The sequence below is a fragment of the Terrapene carolina genome, unplaced genomic scaffold (genome assembly GCF_002925995.2).
Source record: "Terrapene carolina triunguis isolate 2854851 unplaced genomic scaffold, T_m_triunguis-2.0 Scaffold58, whole genome shotgun sequence".
Lineage (NCBI taxonomy): Eukaryota > Metazoa > Chordata > Testudines > Emydidae > Terrapene > Terrapene triunguis.
In genome coordinates, this window is record NW_020664409.1 from 36650537 (window position 1) to 36677189 (window position 26653).

Below are 26653 nucleotides of genomic sequence, written 5' to 3' on the forward strand. Positions count from 1 at the left end.
TGTGTGTGTGTGTATTGAGCTATTAGGTTTCCTAAATTGTTGAGAGTCCTATATGCAAGAACTCATCTCCAAAATGCTAATTAGCACATTTTATTCATTGACCATATTAAGGCAAAAAAGACTCTCCCTTCACCTCCCACATGGATCAGTTGTGACATTTCCCTCCACCCTTAATACCACCCCCAAATTATCTCTTAGGTTAACATAAACAGGTGAGAGCAGATGAAATCTTTCAAAAAACTGGGATGATCATTTATGTGTAATTTTACTTTTTAAGTTGTTCTGTATAGATAAAGTTTAAATCCTCAGGTACTTGGTGCATTGGTGACATTGTGCTATCTAAAATATTGTTAATAAAAAGAAAATTAAAATGGAATTGCCATAGAAAGCCCATTTCACCATTTACCCTAGGTAGGTGATAAATTGCTGAGTTTCATTTTAATCAAAGTACGGTAAAGACAGGGAAAATTAACGTCTGAAACGTAATCTACAAAAATAACCCTCCAATTTGTTGTTCACAATTTTTTTTGAATGTTCATCTTTTTTGCCAGCATATTGGCTTGATATATTTTATTTCAGTGACATTAATACTCTTTGCCATAAGCGCAAGTCATACCAAGGGATTCCGACTTGCAACAAAGCTAAGTTAAGATTCCAAATCTCAGTTGTGCTGGCATGAAGACTGGTCTCTCAGTAATACAGAAGACAATATCCTAGGGAGACTGGAATTAGTCCTATTCTGCACCAATCAAGCCAAAACACAAGGCATATCAAAAAGCAAGTAATTGCTAGCTAACGGCTATGGGAGGAACTATACCATGGTTCAATCTAAGCAGTTCCTGGCACGTAACAATAAGCCCTGAGAAAACTGCAGTGTAAAATGGGGGAGTTTTATCAAAAAGGTGAAAAGCAGCAACGGCAAAAGAAAAAGGTTTACCTCATCAGATTGAGAAGGGCTGATTCTGGGCATTGGAGATACTTGTGGTGTTTTCAGCTGTGTACTGTTGCTGTCTGGAACAAGCTCTCTGTGGATTGACTGGATATGATTCTGGAGTTCACTTTCTGATTCAAATTTAACATTGCAACTAGAACAACGAGTCTTCAGTCCTCCTGCCTTGTTTTTGTTCTCAATGGAACTCAAGTTCTCATTTTGACCCAAGCCTTGTCTGTTACTGCTTGAAGGGATGTTGACACTTGGACTACCACTTTTACTGAGATTAACACAGACAGCGCATAGACCATATGGCAGACCATTGATGTCAAGTTTCACTAAATCCTGTTTTGAGCGGAATTCCTTCAGGCAAGAAGCACATTTGTACAGTTTCTGAAGATGCTGTGCACGCCCTGTGGACTGCACTGCAGAGCCATTTCCTGTTTTTTGCATGTGAAATGTCCCATGGATTTTCAGTTCCAAGGTAGAGGTCACTGTTTGCATGCATACCACACAGCGGAATCCTGTTAAGGAATTTCTCAAATCAGGGTGCATTTGGCAATGCTCTAAAAAATCCTCCTCACTCTGTAGAGGCATTTTGCAAATTCTGCAGTTTCCAGTGTCCAGGCTCTTACTATGCGTGACTTTATGTTCAGTAAGAGTCAGAAGAGATGGAAACCGCTCACCACATATTGGGCACATATAATGTTTCACTGGTCCCAAGTGTGTCTGCATATGTTCACGGAGCCCATTTTCAGAGAAGAATGTTCGAGAACACACATTACACTTGTAATTCCCTTTAATCAGCTCTGCCTTCTTCTTAACTATAGCACTTTCTCCAGGTCGGATGTTGTGGTCTCGAAGCTGATGATTCTGCAGGAGTGTTTCCATTGTATATGCTGCTCCACAAATGTCACAACCGTACATGGGCTCAGATGTATCAACATCTTCTTCACTGCCATCATGGCTATTATGTGACTCCTGGCTATTTGTCAACAAGGTCTGGAGCTCCACTTCTTCTTTCTGAACTTGCTCCGATGCTCCATTTGTTCCACAGTTTGGAGTTTTAGTTTCAAAAACACAATGTTTTTCCCTCAAGTGTTTCTCTAGCAATATAATAGCATGAAAAGCTTTGCTGCAGAATTTGCAGTTGTATTTTTTGCTATGTGTAGTAATGTGGCACTGAAGCTCCACCTCTGTACCAAACGACTCGCCACAGAAAATGCACTTGTGCACTTTCCCTTGGTTCTCCAGGTGATTGTGTTTAACATGAAGCTGTAGGTCAGTTTCATTACGGAAGTCCCAGTTACAAGACGTGCACCTGTATACCTTCTTTTCATTGCTGTGCTTCACAGCCAGGTGTAGTTGAATGGAGACTTTGGAGTCAAAAACCTCTTGACACAAGGTGCAGCGGAAGAATACAAATGTATGCATGTCGAGCAGGTGTTTTTGCAAGTCATCCACTGAAGTGAACTGCTTGTCACAGCTTTCACAGATATAGTATGTAGAGGTTATCATGAAATGAATTGTAACATGCTTCAGCAGCGACTCTTGGTTTGGAAACTCCTTGTTGCACTGAGGGCAGGTCAGTTTTGGCAGGACAGTGTCAAGGTGGGTTTTTAAATGAGTCTGAAAACCATCGAGAGACGTATACTTAGCACCACATTGATTACAGACATATTCACCTGCAGGACGTGGAGGAGCGCCACCTACAGCTTGCATCATCTTTAAAGAAGTTTGCTCTATAGTTACAGGAGATAAGGGGCTCAAGGCTCTGGATTTCTTTCCATTGTGGATGTAATTCAATGCCAAAGGAATGTTCTTATGGTTCTCCTTGATATGCTTGTTCAATTTAAGGACACTGTTAAATATTGGAGAATTAGTACAGTAGGAACAGGAATATACTTCTACTACTGGATCTTTTGGGGTTCCAAGTACAGGGGAACCAAAACGGGAACTGCTAAGATCACAATGGACTTGTCTAATATGCTCTTCCAAAGAAGAATCAGTAAGAAATCCCATGTAGCAATGGGGACAAAAGAATGCATTACTGTCTTTAGCAGCAGGGTTTGCAAACCCATGAGAACATCGGATATGTTCCTGAAGAGTGTTGAGGTCATTAAATACTTCAGAGCAGAAGTTGCACTGGTAGACCATGGCAGGCATGGTAGAAACAATCAGTGCTGGGTCTGGAGCTTCATGGACTTGCTTAAGATGTTCATTCAGATTATAAAGTGAAGGTAACACCTCCAAACAATACTGACAGATATGCGCTTGTTCAGGTTTATCTAAATGCATAGTTTTCAGGTGTATCTGCAGAACAGCAAGGCTTGAAAATAACTGTTTGTTGCAATAAATGCAGCTATAGGTAACTTTTGCTTGCTTATTCGAAGGACCAGTGATATCTGGTACTTGTTGGGCTGCCCGCTTTCTTCCACGACCCTTTGTTATTGGCGGAGCCGTTTCTACCATTGTTGAACTGTCCACCGAGAGGTTTGAATCTGGAGTGGTGCTAGATACTGAGGTGTAGCCAACAGTTACCAAAGAAGGGCTGTTGCTATGATTGCATGATTCGGGTTGCTGGTGACTATCCATGTGGCTGTACAGTTCTTCCACAGTATGGAAGTTCTCTGAGCAAATGCTGCATGAATTCTTCTTTTCACCATTATGAGCCTGCTCCATGTGATTTACAAGAGAACTTTCCTCTACAAAGAGTTCATGGCAATAAACACATTGAAGAGCAGCTCTGTCTTCATTAGGGGAACACTCGGGGTGGCATTCTGCTATGTGTTTCTGAAGATCTTCAGGGAAATCAAAGCCTTCTTCACACTGACTGCATTTCTGAGTGTCTTTCATTTTCCACTCCTCCATCCTGGAGGCAGACTGAGAACCATCCTTGTTTCTCTCATGAACCTGCATGTGACCATGCAGTGAACTAGACGAAAGGAATCCACGTCTACAAATGGCACATTTATATGGCTTGTTGGATGTATGAGTCTTTAAGTGAATTTTAAGGTGATCACTCCTTGAAAATGCTGCATCACATTCACTGCAGTGATACTTCTTGTCTCCCGTGTGAAGTTTTATATGGCGATCTCTGCTCCGCTTGTGTTTAAAGAGGCGACTGCAATATGTGCATTTGAAAGGGAGCTTGTCGCTGTGACTTTGCTCGTGATGCTTTAAGTAGCTGAGCCGACTGAACGACTTGTCACAGAACTGGCACGGATAAGGCAATCCTGGGCCACCCTCTTCCTCACCAAAATCACAACCTTCTCCATGGCTTGGTGAAGTCTGGTCTTTGCTGGAAGGTGATGAAGCTGGCCATGAGCAAGTGGGGTCATCCTCAATATCCACTCCATCTGGAATGAGAAAAAAAAGTGCACATATGCTTATTCCCCTGGAGTTCAAAGAATACACTAAGTGTGTATAAACATGCAAATAGCTGAAACAAATATGCAATGTACTAAACTTGGAATGGGATACTTTTCAGCTCCAACAGCTTTTATCCCACATTTATTTTTATCAAACTGTAAAATATGAAAAGTTATTAAATAGTTCTGTGCCTATATTATCCTTTTATTGCTTTTTTATCATCCTCTCTTAGTTGCAGGATATATATTATACATCGACAACTTTATTAAAATGCAGATTTTAATATATTTAATGTTTCTTTTGTATCCATTGGAAAATGATTTGCATATTATGTGAGCATCTGAAGAGTCAATGAAAGGAGGAAATATTACAGAAATGATTTAAAATTAATGCAGTCAACCCACATGCCTAGTATTTAATAAAAATTCCCTGTGCTTTTCCTCTATTTTTTCCCCTTAAAGTTGGTTCTGAAAACAGAAATCTTTTAGAGGTTATTATTGATATAGACTTTGGTGCCTTCAACAAAATAATATTTAAAAAATTACAAGGAAGGAAGGAAATGGACAAAAACCATAATAAAAATGATGTCTTCTCTAAAACAAATGCAGCCGTGATCTCTTCAATAACTATCATTTGGTAACCTCAAGCCAGCAAATGGATTATTAAATGTTCAAAACAAACTAACAAATATTATTATACTAAGTCAGCTGGGATCAAGGAAAATGAGAAAGTTTCACAAGAGCCAGTTCCCAACAGTGTATTTTGTTTCTAAAGTTCAAGAGGTTGCCCACCATTTCTTCCTTTTTGCAAAAATCTCAGCCAGCTGAACTTCCTTAGTTAAACAGAACCAGTACTTTTAGGTGATCATAGACAAAGCAACTTGTGAAAAACTGGAAACAGGAAAAAATGATACATGGTTATGGTAAAAACGGAAAGATTTATGTGTAACAAAGAAACGACAAACAAAACACAAGCCAGCTATTAAACTAAACTAGTATCTATGATATTACTTCACTTCTGGACCAGGTGAGTTTTAACTAAGTGCTTAGCAGGTGCTATCTGGGATTTTTGCAGCCTTCCTTTTAAACAAACACATACTGCGGTTTAATGACGGCATTTCTCTTAGTATCAAAACTTATTTAAAAAGATACAAAATGCCCAACAGCCCCATCTAAAACAAATAATTCTTTATTCCCTTCCAGGGGCAACATCGTTGTCTTATTTCCTTTTAAAAACAAAGTTGATTAAGATAATACTATAGAAAATGACTGAATAAACACATGGGGAGGGTATTTTTCTTAAGATATTTTTCAACAAATGCGAAGTTTCTTAACATTTACAGCCCTGTAACAAAGAAACTTATCATATTAACATGAAAGTTAGAGTTGGCTTATATCATGTAAACAAATTCCAAGCCTGCTTTCTTTAAGGTAACAAGATTTTACTAGATTATCAGCCTCCTGCTTATCCACAGGAAACAGATGAGGATTCATTCCTTTCCTGCCTCTAGAAACTGATGACAACGCCATCTCACTATCAATGCCAGATGGCAACCATCTAACTCTGAGAAAACAACCAAACACCAATCCTGGAACCCTGCCCATTGCAACAATACTTTTCAATATAAGTTGAAAACTGCATTTTGTATCCTCTTGTTGATTACTCTGAAAGAGAGGTTTTAATTACCTACACATTACAAAAACACGCACGCACACACACACAATATCCAGTTGGCCAATGGAAAAGACATTTAAACAAATAAGTAGGGCTGTCGATTAATCACAGTTAACTCACACGATTAACTCAAAACATTAATTATGATTAAAACAACTAATCGTGATTAATCGCAGTTTTAATCGCACTATTAAATAATAGAATACCAATTGAAATTTATTAAAAATGAAATTTTTGGATGTTTTTCTACATTTTCAAATATAATGATTTCTATTACAATACAGAATACAGTGTACTGTGCTCATTTTATATAATTATTTTTATTGCAAACATTTGCACTGTAAAAATGATAAACAAATAAATAGTATTTTGCAATTCACCTCAGACAAGTATTGTAGTGCAATCTTTATCGTGAAAGTGCAATTTACAAATGTAGATTTTGTTTGTTACATAACTGCACTCAAAAACAAAACAATGTAAAACTTTAGCGCCAACAAGTCCATTCAGTCTTACTTCTTGTTCAGCCAATCGCTCAGACAAACAAGTTTGTTTACATCTGCCCGCTTCTTGTTTACAATGTCACCTGAAAGTGAGTTCAGGCGTTCACATAGCATTGTTGTAGCCGGCATCATGAGATATTTACATGTAGGGATGCCAACTTTGATTTAAGCTATTCTGGGAGATTTTTTTTCCAACATAACATAATGTCATTTTCTTAAAATATCCTATTAAAATCTCCTGGATTGCTTTCAGTAGTCACCAGAAGTTCAATAGTCACTAGGAGATTGTGTGCTGAGTCATCATACGAGACTACTATAACATGAAATATATGGCAGAATGCCAGTAAAACAGAGGAGGAGACATACAATTCTCCCCCAAGGAGTTCAGTCACAAATTTAATAACACATTATTTTTTTAACGAGTGTCATCAGCATGGAAGCATGTCCTCTGGATTGCTGGCCGAATCATGAAGGGGAGTATGAATGTTTAGCATATCTGGCACGTCAATACCTTGCAATGCCAGCTACAAAAGTGCCATGTGAATGCCAGTTCTCACTTTCAGGTGACATTTTAAACAAGAAGCGGGCAGCATTATCTCCTGCAAATGTAAACTAATTTGTTTATCTGAGTGATTAGCTGAACAAGAAGTAGGACTGAGTGGACTTGTAGGCTCTAAAGTTTTACATTGTTTTATTTTTGAATGCAGTTTTTTTGGTACATAATTCTACATTTGTAGGTTCAACTTTCATGACAAAGAGATTGCACTACAGTATTTGTATTAGGTGAATTGAAAAATACTATTTCTTTTGGGTTTTTTTACAGTGCAAATATTTGTAATAAAAATAAATATAAAGTGAGCACTGTACAATTTGTGTTGAAATTGAAATCAATACATTTAAAAATGTAGAAAACATCCAAAAATATTTAAATAAATGGTATTCTATTATTGTTTAACAGAGTGATTAATCGCTTGACAGCCCTACAAACAAACAAACTTACCATCTTGTTGAACTGATGACAAAGGTGTTCTTTCAAAATATCACTCCTTCCAGGTACTAACAACCTATCATCTACTAAAACATTTAACAAAGTTTTTCATTGTGCAGGATGGATACTAAATAGTTACTAGACAGTTGGGTTTTTTTAATTGTCCCATTAATGGCTGCTTCATTCACACAAGGCTTTTGGTGAAAATCTACATTCTTCACTTTTGAATTGCTGGTTTTGGCTTAAAATCTAAAGCAGGTAGCAAAACAGGACAAAAAAAATTTTTAATCTCCCCCCACACCCCTTTATACATTTTTGTCACAATTTTATTTTGTGGGAAATTTTCCAGCAAGCTTTATTAAAACAAATAAACACACACACAAAAACCCTTTGTCCTTTAAAAATCAAATAAATTTCTGACAGATGAACCACTACACTGCTGGCAGATAAACAGGAATTTATGTCAAGCAACTGAGCAAAGAAAAATAGTCTGCAACTGCCTAGGCTACATATTTTGTAACCAAATTTAGTATTAAATTGTATATCCTATCCAGGCATGATATATTATTGTATAAATGTTTGGAGAAATATACAATAAGTGATATAAATAGTGCACTATCACTGGCACTGTACTAAATCACTTTCTTTTTGTGGCCACTGTCTGCCTGTTTTTACCTATTACATAACCATTCCCTTTAGCTTGTAAATCTCAAATGGCTGTCAAGCAGGCTGCAGGGCCAGGTTCAGGTTCTGAGTGTGACCAAGATATAAGCAAATGGTGACCCCCTCCTTCTCCCCCATCCAAGTCCCTTTGTTTGTTTGGAGAACGCTCGTTTAGCTTTCATACAAGGTAAAAAAAGTGGAATGGGAATGGGGTTAATAAAGTACAAAAGCCTTTCCTTTGCAGCGTTTTTATGAATCAAGTCCAAAATGATTCAGTGCAATAACCCTCAGCATAAAAAAAGAAATCTCATTAAAAAAAAAATTAAGACTTGCAAAGACTAACTTCTGCAATTATATTTTAAAATTGGAAATCTACTTCTTCAGTGTGATAAAAGGAGCTATTTGCCTACCAACACATGGGGAATCCCCCCACATAACATCAGTGTAAGGAAATAGCAGGCTCCTGATTAAAAATTCTGCACACACTCCTCTCTACACCACTTAAATGCTGCAGTGTGGCTGCATGAAAAGGGCCACAAGTAGACCAACCACGAAGGGATGAGGTAAATTCTTCTGCATGTGCTTTTCGCCATAAGGGGAGACTCTGTGCCAGCCTTTAACAGGCCAACAGAGTTGAGTTACGTCTACACTGCACGTCTTTTGATGACGTGGAGTGTACACATATGCGTAGCCCCCCAACACGGACATAAATAGCAGGGTAGCCAGTGAGGCACGCTTAGGCGAGTAAAGATATACCTGAAGGGTGTAGGTATGTATGTGAATACATACACTACACTGCTCTCTGCTCACTCAACCTGGGCCACTGTGTCTACACTGCCAGAAACGACTCCGACAGCAGGGAAAGACTCAGGCAGCTTTCCCTACCACAACAAAAGACGCTGGCAGGGGGAGATGCTGAAGTCTTTCCCCACAGCTTCCCTGCTGCCAGTGTCTTTCATTGACACATGTAGCTCCACAGCTCAGTGTGGACGCAGCCTGCTTTTCACTGCAGCGAGTAGCTCCATGTATGCTACACATCACCATCAGCAGTGTGTAGTGTAGACATAATCTTGGTGAGGTTTGGGGCCGGTTAATAAAGAGTCACAGACTCCATGGCCATAACATACATAGGAAGTGAGGAAGAACAGCAGCTCAGTGGTGTAGTGGTAAAAAAAACAAACAAAAAAAAAAAACAAGTGCATAAACCTAAAGTAAAGCTCAAATTCCCCAAATGAGAAGTGGGTGAACTCAGTTTATCCCAGTTTACCTTCGACTACACTACTGCAGCAGCTGCTATTCTAACCTATGGGCTGCTACAGCAGTCTCAGAAGAGCTACTCTGAACAGACCTGCAGCCAGGGTAGTGAATTTTACCCTCTCCAATCCCCACGGAATTCCCTACTCAAATCTGGCTGTGTGCAGAGAGGGTAAATTTCACCTACTGATAGGAGAATAGAGCCCAAATCCCTTTTCGACAATCACTCTAATAGAAAATATAAGTAGTTTGTTGCTACTCTGCATATAACCATGTGCATAAATTTAGAGACATCTACACATTCAACTACATCAACATTACTACATTAATTTTAAATGTTTAACAAGCTTTTTATAAAATACTTTGGACAAAACTGTACCTTCAGATGCACATGTACAACTGCCACTGAAATCCATGGGAGATGTGCAAATCTAGGAGGGCAGAATATGACCCTAAGTATTCTATAGAGTATTTCTTGGAGTTTTAAACTATATTTTCTGTATTGACGTGTATTTTTTTTTCCTTTGGTGCTCACTAAGTGCTACTTACTGTAAATGCCTTTTTTGTGTTATGGCAAGTATTCTGCGTTTCAATGTGATGCACTTAACATGTCCATGTAAATTTTTAATTTTTGGAACCAGTCACTTCACACTAGCTGACTTTAAGAGCGCTCTAGCTCTCACAACTGAAAAACTTTGCTGGAAATCAGCTCCAAGGCCTAAAAGTCTATTTAAAGATGCAAGTGTGTGTGAATAGTTAGTGCAGATGTTTTTCTACAGCAACTGTACTCGCTGAGTTTCACCATTTCCATAAAGCACATTAAAACAAAGTGTGTGAACACTCTGAGATAAAAGTACCAAACACTCCTGAGACTTCCAGTGGAAAGTAGAGCTGCCTGACTTTTCTCCAAGCAGACAGAAATGCCCATGATTCAGCAGCCTGAGTAAATAAAAGAGGTCCTTATTTCCTAGTTTTGCTGGCTGGCCACACTGCAGCAGTCTCTGTGCTGCTGCCAAAGGGGATGCAAAACTGGAACTACACCCAGCAGCTGAAGGACTGTCTTTGTTAGCCAGCCAGGCCTTCCTGACCATCTTCTGGCAACAAAACTGCCATATCCTGCAAGGAAGACCTCCATCTCAGGCTTGATAGTTCTCTAGTCTGCCTAATAGCACTAAACAACAGATTTTGCCTGGTCTGTGTTGGAGGAGGACAGCTGGAAACTCAGTTAGTAGCAGAGTAACACCTGTTCAGTCATATTTCTGGGGAAAAGTGCTCACTAACAGAAAAGTGAAGTAATACCAGAAGGAGTTATTCCATGGGGGCAGGGAAGCATCAGAGTACAAAGCACCTCTGTGGTGCAAGCAGCCAGCCACTCATGTGCCAGCCTCAGTAGTTGTGAAGTCTTGAAAGTGATCTTATCCCTGGTGCTGCTGACTGAACAGTGCTGCTTCAAAAAAGAGCAGTTAGTCTCCAGGAAAGTGCATGACATACACAAGTTTTCGCTGGAATATTCTGCAGGGCAGAAGGAGTTGCTCTGTTGTGCCTTATTTTTCTATATGATTTAAACAGCCCAAGCTTTGCTACCAATGTTTCTAGAAAAAATTGCAGTGAACCTTTTAATAAAGTAAAAAAAATAAAAAAAAATCCATTTTGCCTCTGATCCACAACTGTCAGGTGTTTACAAAGATTAATAAATTAAGTTTCATAATACCCATATAAAGCATTACTGGAGTCTCCCCATTTTTACTGGTGGGATTACGGAAGCACAGAGAAGCTACGTGATTGTCCTCAGGTCACAAATGGAATCTGTAATTGAGGTGAAATAGAACACAGACCTTCTGACTCCCAATTCTAGGCCATAACTGTAAGAAAAATCCTTTCCTTCACCTGCAGTGAGGAGTCACCAAAAAGAACTAAGACAGCAGGATTGCCACACAACCAACAAGAAAGATACAATACTTCAGATGCCCAGACACTTCCCAAGTGCTGGTCTTGCTGATATATTTTTGCTACCTGGGCTAGTTAACTGTAACGGCAGACTGGTCACATAACTGTCCTTACGGGACTCAGCATGATGATGTATGTGCAAGTACTACATAGCAAGGTTTCCTTAACAGGGCTGAGATTTACAACAATGGTTACTTTTGAAGGGAATATTAAAAAATACTGACAAATCAAGTATACCTAGCACAGGACATATATGCATCCTATTTTATACACACACACATTATATATACACACACACGTATATATGTTATGTAATTATATATAGGCATGTGTATGTGCATGTGTGTTATTATTTATATGTATTACCCTAGCCACAGACCAAGATCCCATTGTGCTAGGTGCTGTGTTGTGTGTGCGCGCACACGTGCACAAACACACACCCTTGCTAATTTTCAGGATGACCCCTACAATATAAAATTCAAGCTAAAAATGGAAAGAATAAGTGTCAGCCAGGTAGTCAGTTAAATGGGAAGATCATAGACTTCTGACGTTTTAAATCTTTGCATTTTCTTGTGGATACTTGAGTACAGTGGTTATTATATATTGTATAGTTTACTTATAATGGCCATTTCATGTTTCAGTGCTGGACAGATTTTATATTATTACTGCTGCTAATTGTCTACAGGGCTACCTTGAAAATGAGATAAAGAATCTTATGGGAACATGCAGGTGAAAGAAAAAAGCTAAATGAAGAGGTTAGCTATTACTGATATAAAACAATATTGTACAATTTGTGATAAGTATATACAGTGTATACATAAGTATTATCCTCAGGTGTTCCAGTTACGTGTCAGCCTGATAGAAAATGTATCATAATGTGAGAGTTGTCTAACAAAGCTATTGTTTTACACTTTTTTAATAGGATCGTCGGAAAAATGTTATAGTTTAAAGTCACTTTAAACAAAATATGCATTATTTCACAATTTGCTCCATTTATTCTGACCAGAAATATAAACAGTTCTGGAAAAGCTGCAACTTTAATAATACAACCACCACATTTTTTTCACATCAATGGTCCCACATTAAACTCACTCATTTGTCTCATAACTTATTTAACTACTTGAAAACTAATACTCTGTAATGGGTATTCAAAAGAGAAATGTGAACTTTAAAAATTATTTATAATTTACAGATGTTTTTAAAATCTATCAATATTTCAAAAGTACTCTTAGAGGACCAATTAAATGCATTAACAGTTGGGTTACTGGGGGAGCCACTTAAAGGGGTTCTATATTGACAGCAGCAGTTGGCGGGGTCCCCCCCATTTTAAATATTGTGATAAAAAAAACAGATCCCAGAAACAACAGCTTAGACCTCAAAAATGCACTTTTTTGTAAAATGCCTTTATTGCCCAGGTAAGTCGTTAACATTCCTGTACTGCTCTCCTAAGCTAACCCAAGTCTCCAGGTCATTATGCCTTCTTCATAAGACACATTACTATGACGTATGTGAAAAGGAACATAAACGTTTTTCCTTGCTTGTTACTTAAAGTTCATTTGAACAGATGGAGCTCAGTGAATTCCATCTTCTACAGCCAAATTAAAGAGAAAACAGGGCATTCTTAAGCAGTTCACTTTGAACCTCAATAAAAGCTGATGTGCAACTAGCTAGAGACCACAGTCACCATCCAATTTATTTAAGGAAACCAAGCCTGTGTGTTTTGGAAGGCAAGGCGAGCGGGTGGGGTGGGGTGGAAGAAGTTTTCAATTGTTGGGGTAGAATCACTCTTCAGTGCTTCCCCAACACATAACTAATGATAGACACTGCACTCAGAGCTTATTAAGCCACGTTCTATAACTGAGAATCCCATGTTACCCAATTTAATTTACAGGGGCTCTTTATTTCAGACTAAAAAGTACTAAGTAAGTCAACTAACACATTTGTCTACAGTTTAAACATAACAAAAAAAAGCTTAAAACTGCATTTCTTCCACTCTGTTTTTATTTCTTTTTCTGTTGTTGTTTGTGTTTGTACAATATGAGTCAGAGACCACCAGCACAGCTCCACTGAAACAAGGGTCAGAAAAAGTCATCCCCGTAACAATTACGTCAAGGATTAAGATATTGGGAGGTGAGGAAACACACATTTTAATATATTAATTTTCTCTTAGAAATCTTTATATAAAATTTAACACCAAGTGTTAAAACAAACCAAATGATTCACGACATTTTCCATGCAGAATTGCAGCAGGAAGATAATCATTATGGTTTGTTACTAGTAGTAGTGTTGACACTGTTTCTTAAGGACAACTATGAATGATGGAGAGAAAATGGGTCAGGTTCTTTATTAGACTTGAGTGATTTCACAGGTTTTCTGCTTTTGCTGAGCCTCACTATCTCTAGTTACCACTGTGAATGGGAGTGGAAACTCTGTGGCCCTGATTCCCCCTTGCAATGCAGCCCTTTGTCACTGATTCAACAGCAAAGGGCTGCTTAAAGGCAGCAAAACCAGCCCCAACATAAGGGGAATTCACCAACAGCACAGAATCAGTTGAATGGACTTATGCTGCCATCTTTGCAGCTGACAGCATACGAAGCACATCCAGGGCAAGAGGAGGTGTAGCCAGAACACATTCTCTATCACATTATGGCTCTCAGATGGCTGCTACAGGCTGGCAAAATGGGTCTGCTCTAAGCAATGTGGGGAGGCCACCCAGGTACAAAAGTGGGTTGAGACCATCTTTGTTCACCTCTTCTCTCCTGGCCGAGCACAAAAAAAGGAAAAAAAGAACATCTGGTCTTGCATGTTTGTACTCAGGAAGTTTTCTTCCCATTCTCCAGTCAGAGCTGGGGGGGAGGGAGGGAAAGAGGGAGAATGGAGCAGGGTTTGCTCCTTTTCTTCACCTGAAATGTGCAGAACTTGGAGATTCTGCTGGAGACCAGAGTTATCTGCACGGCCTTCCACCTGCCCTACAAGCCTCCATGGTCACACGCGCGTTCTCCCAACCACCAGGGAGCTGACACAACAGAGGGAGTCCCTGATAAAGTTTCAGGGGAAACACCTTGGTAGAAAACCAAGCACAAGCTTGCCTTCTCCTCTGGACATTTCCCTTCTTTTAGGTTAGTCCTCATGTTCAATCTTTAAGCTACGCGTTATCTAGTCCTTTGTATGATAGGATGCATGGTGGTGAACAGGTGTGTGGGCAAGTGGATGGGTATGGGCAGGAAGAACAAACTGATGGGAAAAGTGAGAATAGAGAGCTAGATACATTTGGATGGGGGGGAAGTGAGTCAGGCAAAATATAGGGGAGGAGATAAAAAACAATACAAGGAAAAGACAAAGGGATAAGAGAGGAAGAGAAACGGTAAACTGGAAAAGACATACTGTGATCTCTTAAAGGAGAAAAGAAAGGGTAGTAGAGTGACCAGATGTCCTGATTTTATAGGGACAGTCTGATATTTGGGGCTTTTTCCCCCCACCCCCTGTCCCGATTTTTCACACTTGCTATCTGGTCACCCTAAAGGATAGTGATAATAAAGCAAAAGTGGTGTGGTAAGTTACATTGTTTGACAGTATGATAGAATCAAACAGTAAACAAACAATACACAACTTCTTATTCCTTTAAAGCAGGGATGGGTGGTACTTTCCATCCAAGTTAGTAGTCCTTATCCACACTGGGGGGTTTTGCCCCAGCACAGCTGCACTGGTGCTAACTCTTAGCGTAGACATGCTGAACTAGTGTAAAAAGTGACTTGTCCTGGCGAAACTTAGTTCAGTTTGAAACCAGTGTAAGCTGCATCAGTACAAGTCACTTCACTTTTTACACTAGTGCGATGCATTGACAGCAAGGTAGTAGGTGTCAAGTACATTTTCTAGTAGCAGCTACAGACAGTGCAGGATAAAACCATCCTTGCACCTTTTTTTCAGGTCACTGAGATGTGAAGTATGGTGGGAAGGGGCTAACATTCATGTCTGGGAGACAAAGAACAGGGAAACAAAGTGCCAAGCTGGACCCACTGCTCTTTTCTCTGGCGGGGAGGAGGAAGTAAAGGGCCTGACTGGAGCCTGTAGGTGAACAACCATGTGGATGAGCGCATGTGTCGATGGGTGAAGGGCAAGTGCAAGTGGAACAAGTGAGGTCAAGAGTGGTGTGACATCTCCAATCCAACTCCTGGCCAGACCTAACTCTTCTTAGCTACTGTAAATGAGATCTGATGGGCTGCCCGACGTGGATGCAAGATCAAAAACTGATAAGAACAAAAATTAACACTATCTTATGTAAATACAAGGAAATCATATCAACTATGCTCACAGTTTCCAGAACACTGAAGCACACATAAGTAAAGTAGTAAGGGATGCAATGTCAGTCGAACTTCTTACATTTAAAAAATGTAAAGTTTAATTCAGATCTTTAATGGTACTTTTATAAAAGTTTGTTTGGGTGGTTTAATTCAATTCTAAATAGGAAGGAAAGATTCTTTTAAAAAGGCAACAGTTTTCTTCTCTTACATTTAGTTCCATTCAGGAAAGCCTGCTGAAACTCATGATTAACTGTCTGAAATAGAATCCTGTCCAGAAATTTCGATATCTTTGCTTTGTTAAAAGCCTGTAAGTAAAACAACCCTTTGCAGCTTCCTCAGTTTAGAAAGGAAGCATAGTGTGAAATACAGTAAATTAAGCCTTCTTCTGTCAGGGCTGGAAAGAAGAGTCGAGCAGAATAGTTGCTGGATTTGAAATGATTTTTTTTTATTGGCTTCATTTACATCCTGTCTAAGGTCTTCCGAACAGCTCAAGGTGTCTTATCTCTGGCTACCAGGGGGTATTTTGCAGTCAAAGCAGTTAATGTACTTTCTCTCTCTCTCTCTTTTTTAAGGCCATCTTATCTTATCAGAAAGATCTCTTCAGGCTGAGGAGAACCCACACTTATCAGAAGCTGTACAGTATATTGACAGCTCAGTGCTGCTAGAGACAAATGAAAGCTTAGGGTAGAGAAAGATCAGTTAACCTGTTCCATTCTCAGTTTAGACTAATCTTTGGTTTGTCTAACTTCAGGAAATGTTGTATGTCTTTTCTCTATTTACTTGGATACAGAGACACATGATCACATCATCATCAGTCACTAAATCTGGTGAAGAGGAACAGCATACACGCAGGCATTGTAATAATCCCCAAGGTAGTTTGCCTGTTGACTCCTAAGTGTGAGCAATGTGTAGCTGACCTCTGTGACTCCTCCCCTACATGACCCTACGTGAGGGGATTACTCTGGAAGTATCTGAGCAGAGCAGAAGATTGCACAGCAAAAGAAGAAAGAGTGCAGCCCTTTTCTGGCATGCTACAGACACTCAAGGGTAGTAAACTGGATTACCAGGGCACAGTAAGACAAACACAAAGGGTCAGTGAATGAAACTGACCATCTGAATTATATAAACTGATGCAGTAAAATAACTTCCCTGAAAGAGAATCTGAAGAACATCCGGCAAGTCTGTTATGGGACTGGAAAATCTGGAAAGGAAGCAGTTTATTTAGATTTGTCCTCCATAACCTGCTTTGATGACTAAACAGCATGACATAACTCAGAGGTGGGCAAACTATGGCCCGTGGGCCACATCCGGCCCACGGGACCATGCTGCCTGGCCCCTGAGCTCCTCGCAGGGGAGGCTCGCCCCCGGCCCCTCCCCCTCTGCCACACTGCCATGTGGGCAGCGGGGCTGCAAGCTCCTGCCGCTTTGAGCGGCATGGTAAGGGGGCGGCGGCGGCACGTGCACGGCGGTGACAGGATTGAGTAGGGGATCCCAGGGGGTAGTCAGGGACAGGGAGCAGTTGGATGGGCCGGAGGTTCTGGGGCGGTCTGGGGCCGGGAACAGGGGGGTTGGATAGGGCGTGGGAGTCCTGGGTGGCCTGTCGGGGGGGAGGGGTCAGTTTGGGGCAGGGGGTCCTGGGAGGGGGCGGTCAGGGGACAAGGAGCAGGGTGGGTTGGATGGGTCGGGGATTCTGAGGGGGGGCAGGGGCCAGGCTGTTTTGGGGGCACAGCCTTCCCTACTCGGCCCTCCATACTGTTTCGCACCCCGATGTGGCCCTCAGGCCAAAAAGTTTGCCCATCCCTGACATAACTAGTCAATTATAGCACCCAGCTGTAACTTAACCATATAACTAGTATCAAAGAAAATAAAAATATAAAACTCAGCCCTCTTGCTTGCCACTGAAATGACAGCCATAGCGATAAAAATGGAAAGATTTCTGTAACATTTAATGTCAAATACAGTGAACCAGATCTAAAAAGCAGTTCAGACTGATGATACTGATTGTACGGATCATTCACCATAATCTCAAGTGAAAAAGCAATAAGTGAACAGTTCTTAAACATTTTATTTGTGTGTTTAATACTTTGTTTTTATTTTTCCCTTTCCCCTTTGTATCTCAGCACCTCCGGGCACTTTTATTTTAGAGAGAACCCAAGACTTTCCCTGCAGAGAAGGTTCTCTATTAAATGTCCATTATATTGGTGTGTCAGCACAAAGGAGAAGAGAAGGAATCCTCTTTCCAACTGGTTTCACCTCTCTCTCCTGAGAGTGATGCCCTTGTCAGGGCATTAAAGACATGAAAACCTGCCACTTATCAGAACTGTATTTGAATCGAACTACTGTCCTTGAAAATAGTAGACACCAGATACCATCAAAATGAACCACAGTGGCAGCTCAAGTTCCACTGTGGGTTAGACAATCTTTTAAAAAAAGCTTATATGTAATTTGTGATTACATGTGATTAGCAGCAATATAATTATAGCTGTAGGTCAAGAATAATGAAAATGTGTTCCCTTACATTAAAAGAAAAATGCAATAATGAAATAAAAAGTTCAGCGGGTAGGCACTTTGCTGAGTGGCTGAAACTGTGAAGTTTCTAGATCTTATATTAAAGTTTTATTATAGTGTACAGTATTTAAAATAGTTTTTGAGGGAGGAGGAGGAGGCAGTGTAAGGAAGGAGACACAGATATAATATTTTTAAGAAGCAGTCTGCAAGATTTTCATGGTTTAAATAAGCCTGAGGGCACATGTGAATGTAAACTCATTGCTGAAGCAAATCGTAAAACTTTTTAATTACTTCACACTACCAATTCTTAACAAAACATAATTCAGGCCTATTAAAATGCCACGTTTGCCTTGCTAGCATGAAACAATATTTCAGAGAAATCTATAGAAATTCTATTAACCTGTTCAGAAGCAAACCACAACCTAAGTTATGCTTATAATAGTTTAGAAAATTGAACCTGTTCATTTTGAATGATCAGTATGGTTATCTTCACCTTTTACAATTTGAACTTACCAGGAAAAAAAAGAAAAGAAAAGAAGTTACGCCGTGCTTTTAACAAGTAAACAAGTGTACAAATTAATTCAGAGAGCAGTAATTTTGAAAATTTTCTATGTTTAATGTGCACTGCAGTTAAACTACTTTTTCTGTACAAATTAATTTACTGCATCAGTGATCGATGTTTATGTTTAGGCAATTTTATTTCTCAGTATGGTAAAATTAGACCTAATAGTTGCAACCTGTTATGTCCAATCTGTCACTGAAATTCAAATTGCCTTTTTCCTATTATTCAAGGAGCAATTTGGAGGAATTAAAGCCATCTAAAACCAGAAGACAAACAATTCTCTGTAAGGACTCAATAGCCTGTGTCATCAACCAGCTCTACAAACTAGAGATTCTTTCTAGTCAGATTTTTTTTGCCATCTTTTCCTGAAATTCTAAAAGTTTCACCTCTGCTGAGTCACAAAAACAGGAATGTTCTAGGACAGCAGAGGAACACATTTCTCCAAGTGAATGAAAAAGTTACTCTCCATTTTGAACAGTGGAAATGCCATTAACCGATTACACAAAACTACTAATTAAACTCCAGTCTCTGTATCCTATAATTTTTTTATGTTCAGAAGTTTTCAGTTATCCATCCACATATCTGCCAACAAAAAAAATTGGTTTTGGTCGTCATCAGAGGCAAGTTAGTCTGTCGTTCTTTTCTTGTCTATGAAGCACTGCAGGATCACAGACAATTATTATCTATCCCTTCTAGTATTTAAGATATGTTGGTCCAGAGTCTAAATTTTGTTTACTATTCTGCACAATATTTTCTTTGCTTCAATGAAATAGCTGTGCATTACATCCCAGATTATTCATTTAAATCAGCTGGCACAAGATGGCTTCTGGCACTGCCCTGAAGTTGCTGTTTGGGTCCTTTTAATAGCCTGCCATTTTCCCCCTCTCTTCCAGCACATTAAATATGTGCTGTTTTGGATGCATTTTAATTTTTTGTTTTTAATAACTGTACATTTCCAATGTTGAGTATAACCTCTTCGATTTCCAAGGCTCTTTGGTTTAATTTACACCTGTTTTGTTTTGGGGATTTTTCCCCTGCATTACTTATTGACTTCTTTCTTTTGATCTTTAGCCTTAATTTTGGGAGGATTCTTTTTTCTCAAGGTTGGAAGAAAGGGATGCTTTAGGCTATGTCTACTCTGCATGCCTTACAGAGGTACAGCTGTGCCACTGTAAGGTCTCCTGTGTAGCCGGTCTTTGCAGGCAAGAGGGAGCTCTCCTGCTGGCAAAATAAAACCATCCTCAACGAGCGACAGTAGCTTTGTCAGCGGGAGAGCATTTCCCGCCAACAAAGCGTTGTTGACACCGGCACTTTTCGTCGGTAAAACTTTTGTTGGTCAGGGGGGTGTTTTTTCCACGCCCGACTGCCTAACAAAAGTTTTACCAACAAAAGAGCAGTATAGACATAGCCTTAGTCTCAGAGCTAAAGATCTGGGTGCACACTTTTGGTCCTATTGAGGATGGCCATCTTGGTGACAATAAGACAGAATTAAAGCTGGTTTTGAGGAGTTTCTGTATCTTTCCTCAGTCATTTTTCTCTCCATTGTATCTTTTCATTATCACTTTTTAAATTCCAAGTAGACTCATTTCCTTGGAAGATTGCTTGGATCATCAAGTTGATTAATAATTTTGGTACTAAGCAGTACTGATTAATGTGGATTATTCAAGTGATTAATAATTTTACTGTTTTGCAGGACCAGGCTTCTCTCAATGTCCTGTTTTTAAATAATATTTTACAATTGTGATTTGCTTAGATTGATGATCTGTAACTTCTTGGATTCCCCAAGTTCAGGAAAGTGCCATGACATTAGACCCAGACTCATTCTTCTGCTGTAGTGCCAATTATTACAACAGCCCATAAAGCATTTCCAGATGACAATGTCTAAGAGGTTGGTGAGCTGATATCGCTGCTTCTTAAACAGTGCTTGCTTTGCTATTCTTCCTCCTCACCCCCACTTGTTTGCTTGTTTGTCTCATCCACCTGTTTGATCTTATCACAAACCAGATTGTAACCACATGTGGTAGGGACTTTCTTTTTTCTGTCTGTCTGTACAATGTCTAGCACAATGGGTACCTGAGGCTTGGTTGGTGTTCCTAAGTGCTAACATAATGCAAATGCTAAAGTAATAATAATGAATTCCCCATTTTTATTTCTTCATGTGACGGACCTATGGAGGTAAAAGTAAACAAAATTGGTGATGGGGTTAAAGAATTTGATGTGGAATGTAAAACACATGTTGTCTTATTCCTAGCATTTGATGGTAGGCCCACAATACATTGTACTCTAGGATTACATTTACACACTTCCCCTTGACCCACTGAAAATGGCCAATGAACTAAATCATTATTTATCAGCTACTGTACAAGATTTCCTGACTGTGCTCATGTTTTGACTTCTGTTTTGCTGATACTGGACCTCCCAGCATAATCAGTCTCCATAGCAGCATATAAATGCTTAATCTATTTCTAAAACTAATCAGTGGTTTGTCTGTTAGGTAAAGCAAAATCTAAATGCTACATTTCTTATTGACTACATATAGTGGAACTTTTATTTAAAAATAAGCACTGAGGTACATAGAAGTTCAGTATGACTGGAATTACAATTTGCACGTTGCTATGCATTGGATCAGTTTTGGTCTTTCTTTGTATTTCCCTTGAAACTAAATTTCACCATAAGCAAGTCTAATTGTACTTGGATATACCCTTCTTTCACTAAATGAAACTTTATTTATTTGATCATTTGTAAGGCACCAACTATAAGGCATCTCTGTGCTGTAATGAAGAACCAATTACGACACATTAAAAATGGGAAACAAAATCTAATAGCAAGTTAAAGTACATTGCATGGACTGAATTAAAGAGACTCTCCTAGCCCCAAAAGATTCAATTCCTAAATACTTTGAGGAAAGGGAAAAACAAAAGAGTAGCAGATGTAAAAACAAAGGGAGGGAGCCCATAAAACAGCCAAGGATAGGCCAACTGAAACAAACAGGGCTTGCAGCGTGCCTTAAAGGCAGCCAGCAAGGGGCTTTGGCAGGCCACCTCTGGGAGGGAGTTCCACAAGCGAGGACAAGAAAGACTTGCCCCCGGCCTACTCCTGATTGAACCTACTGAGAAAAAGCAGACCAGATCCAGCTGAGAGTAACTGCCAGGCAGAGACGTGGAGAGAGAGGCTATTGTTCAAGAATTTAGGGCCTAGAATTTGAAAGACTTTATATACTGAGACCTTGGATTGTATTTTCTAGCATATCAGTTTTCAGATATTCTCTCTGCTCCTATCCTAAAGAGCAAGTGGCAGCCTCTGGATCATTTTCAAGGCATACCCAATTAGGATCACATTACAGTAGTCTAGCCTAGATGAAACAAAGGCCCAGGGACTATGGTGAGGTCCATGTTCAAGATAAATAGGCAAGACTATTCAGATAAACTGGATATTCATTACCAGTGGTATGGAAATGTGCTCCTTCTTGCTGGTGAAGGCATGTTAGGATACTGATCACTGGCCACTTCTGACCATTGGTATATACTAATCTTGGAATGAGGCACTAATCATTTACATCAAATGAAAAGCAAAGCCTCCCCTCACACCTTCACTAGCAAGCAAGGGCACAGTTCTACCCTAGTTGTAGGTGCTGGAACTAGGGTTGCTGGGGGTGCTGCAGCACCCCCTGGCTTGAAGTGGTTTCCATTATATCCAGGGTTTACAGTTTGGTTCAATGGCTCTCAGCACCCCACTATAAAAATTGTTTCAGCTCCCTTAATCCCAGTCATAGTGGGCATAAACTAAACCAAAAAAAACCCCTGAAACTCAGTCGAGTCAAACTGCTTACTCACTCCATCCTGCTCTAACATGGCTACATCGGAAGTCAACGACTTTCTGGTCTGATCGCGATCTACTTGGCAAAGAAATATGAAAAATATCACAGAAAACAACTACTGACTATTTCAGTCTGCAAACAATCCCGATTAACCAGGCTGCATGCCACATGAAACAGTTGCAAGCTTTTTACATGTACTTTTATTACAATGGGCACGGTCCTCTGGGTTTTGTTCTATCAGAAGCTTGGACTTCAGGACGTGGTGGTAGTATTCTGGGGCTGTTATTTAGAGAGTGGAATAGCTGACGAAAGGCTATACTCTCCCTGACTTTTCTTCCTTTGAATACTTGGCTTTTGTTTCCTTGGCTCCAATGCCTGCTACTTGAGTCATGGATTACCAGACTCTGAAGCTTACTATTTTGTTTTTAAGTGAAATTTCCAACTCTGTCTTTATTTTGATACAAACTCATTACCTTGGAGCGATTTGAACTTGAAGATTCATTTTCCTTCTTCACAAATTACAAGATTTTGTTCAATTATAAATGATGGTTTGAACCACACCAAATTATCTTAATCCCCAGACATGAACAAAATCTTGTCCCAGATTTTGTTTTGTCATGCGGTGTTATTCTAAAATTTCTATGAAGATTTTAACAAATGACTGATCATTTCTGGATCCTCATTTTCTGCAATTGTCTATCATTTTTGGATTTCTTATAATTGGAAGCCTGTTGGAGACAAAAAATACTTTTTTTAGATCTTAACCGCTTCACTGCAGCCTAGCATTCCAGGTGTGCTAGGTACAATATGCCTGCAATGCTCAGAACATGCCCAAACACCCTAACAAGCCAACAAAATCAATGAAATGTTAACAGAGATATGCAGCTGGTATGAAGGAGGACCACCTACAAAGGAGTCAGGCAATACTTTGAATGCTAATCTGTTTGATATATTATTATGTTACAGAAATACTGCAGGATACTCAAAACTACAGATTCAGAATGAAATCCCAGTCCCACTGAAGTCAACAGGAGTTTTGCCATTGACTTCAACAGGGTCAGTATTTTATCCTTGGTATAGATCTGACTAGATGTAGATTTATTTAAACTTTGTTGCTGGGAAGCCTAATGATAATATTCAAAATAGTGCTGTTGATTAATCGCAGATAACTCAAGCGATTAACTAAAAAAAATTAATTGCAATTACAAAAATAATTGCGATTAATCATAGTTGTAACAGTAGAATACCAACTGAAATTTATTAAATATTTTGGATGTTTTTCTACATTTTCAAATACATTGATTTCAATTACGACACAAAATACAAAGTGTACATGGCTCACTTTATATTATTTTTATTACAAATATTTGCTCTGTAAAAATAATAAAAGAAACAGTATTTTTCAATTCACCTCATACAAGTACTGTAGGGCAGTCTCTTTCTCGTGAAAGTGCAACTTACAAATGTAGATTTTCGTTTGTTACATAACTGCACTCAAAAACAAAATAATGTAAAACTTTAGAGCCTACAACTCCACTCAGTCCTACTTCTCATTCATCCAATCGTTAAGACAAACAAGTTTGTTTACATTTACGGGAGATAATACTGCCCACATCTTATTTACAATGTCACCAGAATGTGAGAACAGGCATTTGCATGGGACTTCTTTAGCCAGCACTGCAAGATACCTACATGCCAGATATGCTAAACATTCATATGCCCCTTCATGCTTCAGCCACCATTCCAAAGACATGCTTCCATGCTGATGACGCTCGTTAAAAAAAATATTAATTAAATTTCTGACTGAACTCCCGGGGGGGGAGAATTGTATGTCTCCGGCTCAATTTTACCCGCATTCTGCCATATATTAATGTTATAGTAGTTTTGGATAACGACTTAGCACATGTTGTTCATTTTAAGACACTTTTATTGCAAATTTGACAAAACGCAAAGAAGGTAACAATGTCAGATTTCTAAAGATAGTTACAGCACTTGACCCAAGGTTTAAGAATCTGAAGTGCCACCCAAAATCTCAGAGGGATGAGGTGTGGAGCATGCTGTCATAAGTCTTAAAAGAGCAACACTCCAGTGCGGAAACTACAGAACCCGAAACACCAAAAAAGAAAAATCAACCTTCTGCTGGTGGCATCTGATTCAGATGCTGAAAATGAACATGCGTTGGTCCGCTCTGCTTTGGATCATTATTGAGCAGAGCCCATCATCATAATGTATGTATGTCCTCTGAAATGGTGCTGAAGCATGAAGGGACATATGAATCTTTAGCGCATCTGGCACATAAATATCTTGCGATGCTGGCTACAGCAGTGCCATGCAAACACTTTCAGGTGACTTTTTGAACAAGAAGTGGGCAGCATTATCTCCTGCAAATGTAAACAAATTTGTTTGTCTGAGCGATTACCTGAACAAGAAATAGGACTGAGTGGACTTGTAGGCGCTAAAGTTTTACATTATTTTATTCTTGAATACAGCTATTTTTTTGTACATAATTCTACATTTGTAAGTTCAACTTTCATGATAAAGAGATTGCACTACAGCACTTGTATTAGGTGAATTGAAAAATACTATTTTTTTTTGTTTTTTACAGTGCAAATATTTGTAATCAAAATAAAGTAAGCACTGTACACTTTATATTCTGCGTTATAACTGAAACCAATATATTTGAAAATGTGGAAAACATCCAAAAATATTTAAATAAATAATATTCTCTTATTGTTTAACAGTGCGATTAATGGTGATTATTGTTTTTAAATCGCTTGACAGCCCTAATTCAAAACAAATGGCTATTTTACTTGGGCTCGCAAAGAAAAAACTAAACTTATGATAACTTCTCAAAGTTTACTAGCTCAAGTACTAGAGCTCAAGGGGCTGACTGCATCTCCCCCACGTTAACGCTATTATGGCAGTTTCTGCCTTTGATATGTTGCATTGAATAAGTCCTTCTATCCTAGGAATGTTTTTAATTTCCAACTGATAAATACTGTATCCAAAGTTTTGGGGCACACTGTCATTTTATTTTACATTAATAAGTATTTCTATGGAGTTCATCAGTGCCAAATCTGAATGCCTAACAATTTAATTTATGTATATTAAATTTATTTTAAAGTGCCTATTTAGGACTCTAAAGAACATATAAACAAATGGATAAATATCCAAAAAGGAAGATTTACCTTCCTTCACAAAGCTATCTATGTGTTCTAAAATACAAATTGCTCCATTAATTAACTTGAAATAAATATTCCTCAAGTCACCCTTCCCATAAAAACTGCATGAGGTCAACAGATCCAGGCTGTGTTGAGTCAGGGAGCGGGGACTGAGTTCCAGAGCTGAAGATTCCTCATGGAAAATGCTCTGCTTCCAATCACCTCCCTTTTAAACTGCTAGTCTAATATTACTTTTCCTTATTAGCAACTGCTCTAGTTGCCACAGAGATGTGAATGTGAGTTATACAATCAAGAATGGGAGGGAAGTTGTTGGCAAGATAACCTCTGTATTAAAATATGTTCCATGTTTTAATAGGTCAGTGGATTTTTGTTTTCAAATTTGACTCTAGAAAACTTTCAGATGTATTTTTACAGTTCTTTTGTCTTTCAGCCATCATGCATTCACTGGATGACTAAATATTCTTAGTGCCAAAAGGGTCAAACTGCTTTGGTCAGGATTTCAGCACTAGATAGTGAAAATTCTCCCCCCTATTCTTAATCATTTTTGGCAACAATCAACTTGCTTTCTTCTACTGAATACACTGCTGATGTATTACTTGAGTACTTTTTTTTTTAATCGTCAATTAACATTATCGCCCTTTTTTGTTGAAGTGAGTTATTTTCATCTTGTCGGAATTTGCACATTTATGGACTGATAACAATGTATTTGTGATTTCCTGCAATTATTACAGTAATTATTTGTTCACTGGACTCCCCAATTTCTAAATAGGAACCAATTTGCCTGAAACTTTGTTGACAATAGTTCTATTTTCTCTGCTAAATTATTTATTCCACTCATAACACTCCATTTTTAAAAAACTGCATTGGCTTCCACTCCGGCATCATGTTAATTTTTTTTTAATTGCAGAGGTAACACTGCTCTACAGCCAAAATGCTTCTGAAATAAATGTAGTC

At 39.0% G+C, this 26653-nt stretch overlaps 1 protein-coding gene across 7 annotated transcripts in view; it reads right to left on the reverse strand.

The window, feature by feature from the left end:
- Positions 1-26653, reverse strand: part of ZNF521 (zinc finger protein 521) — a 272771-nt gene that overhangs the window by 150046 nt on the left and 96072 nt on the right. For all 7 annotated transcript variants that reach the window (XM_024202672.3, XM_024202670.2, XM_024202666.2 and 4 more), the window contains one exon: positions 938-4290. In XM_024202672.3, coding sequence (XP_024058440.1) covers positions 938-3850 — 2913 coding nt within the window. In that variant the 5' untranslated portion in view covers positions 3851-4290. The remainder of the gene's footprint in view (positions 1-937; positions 4291-26653) is intronic.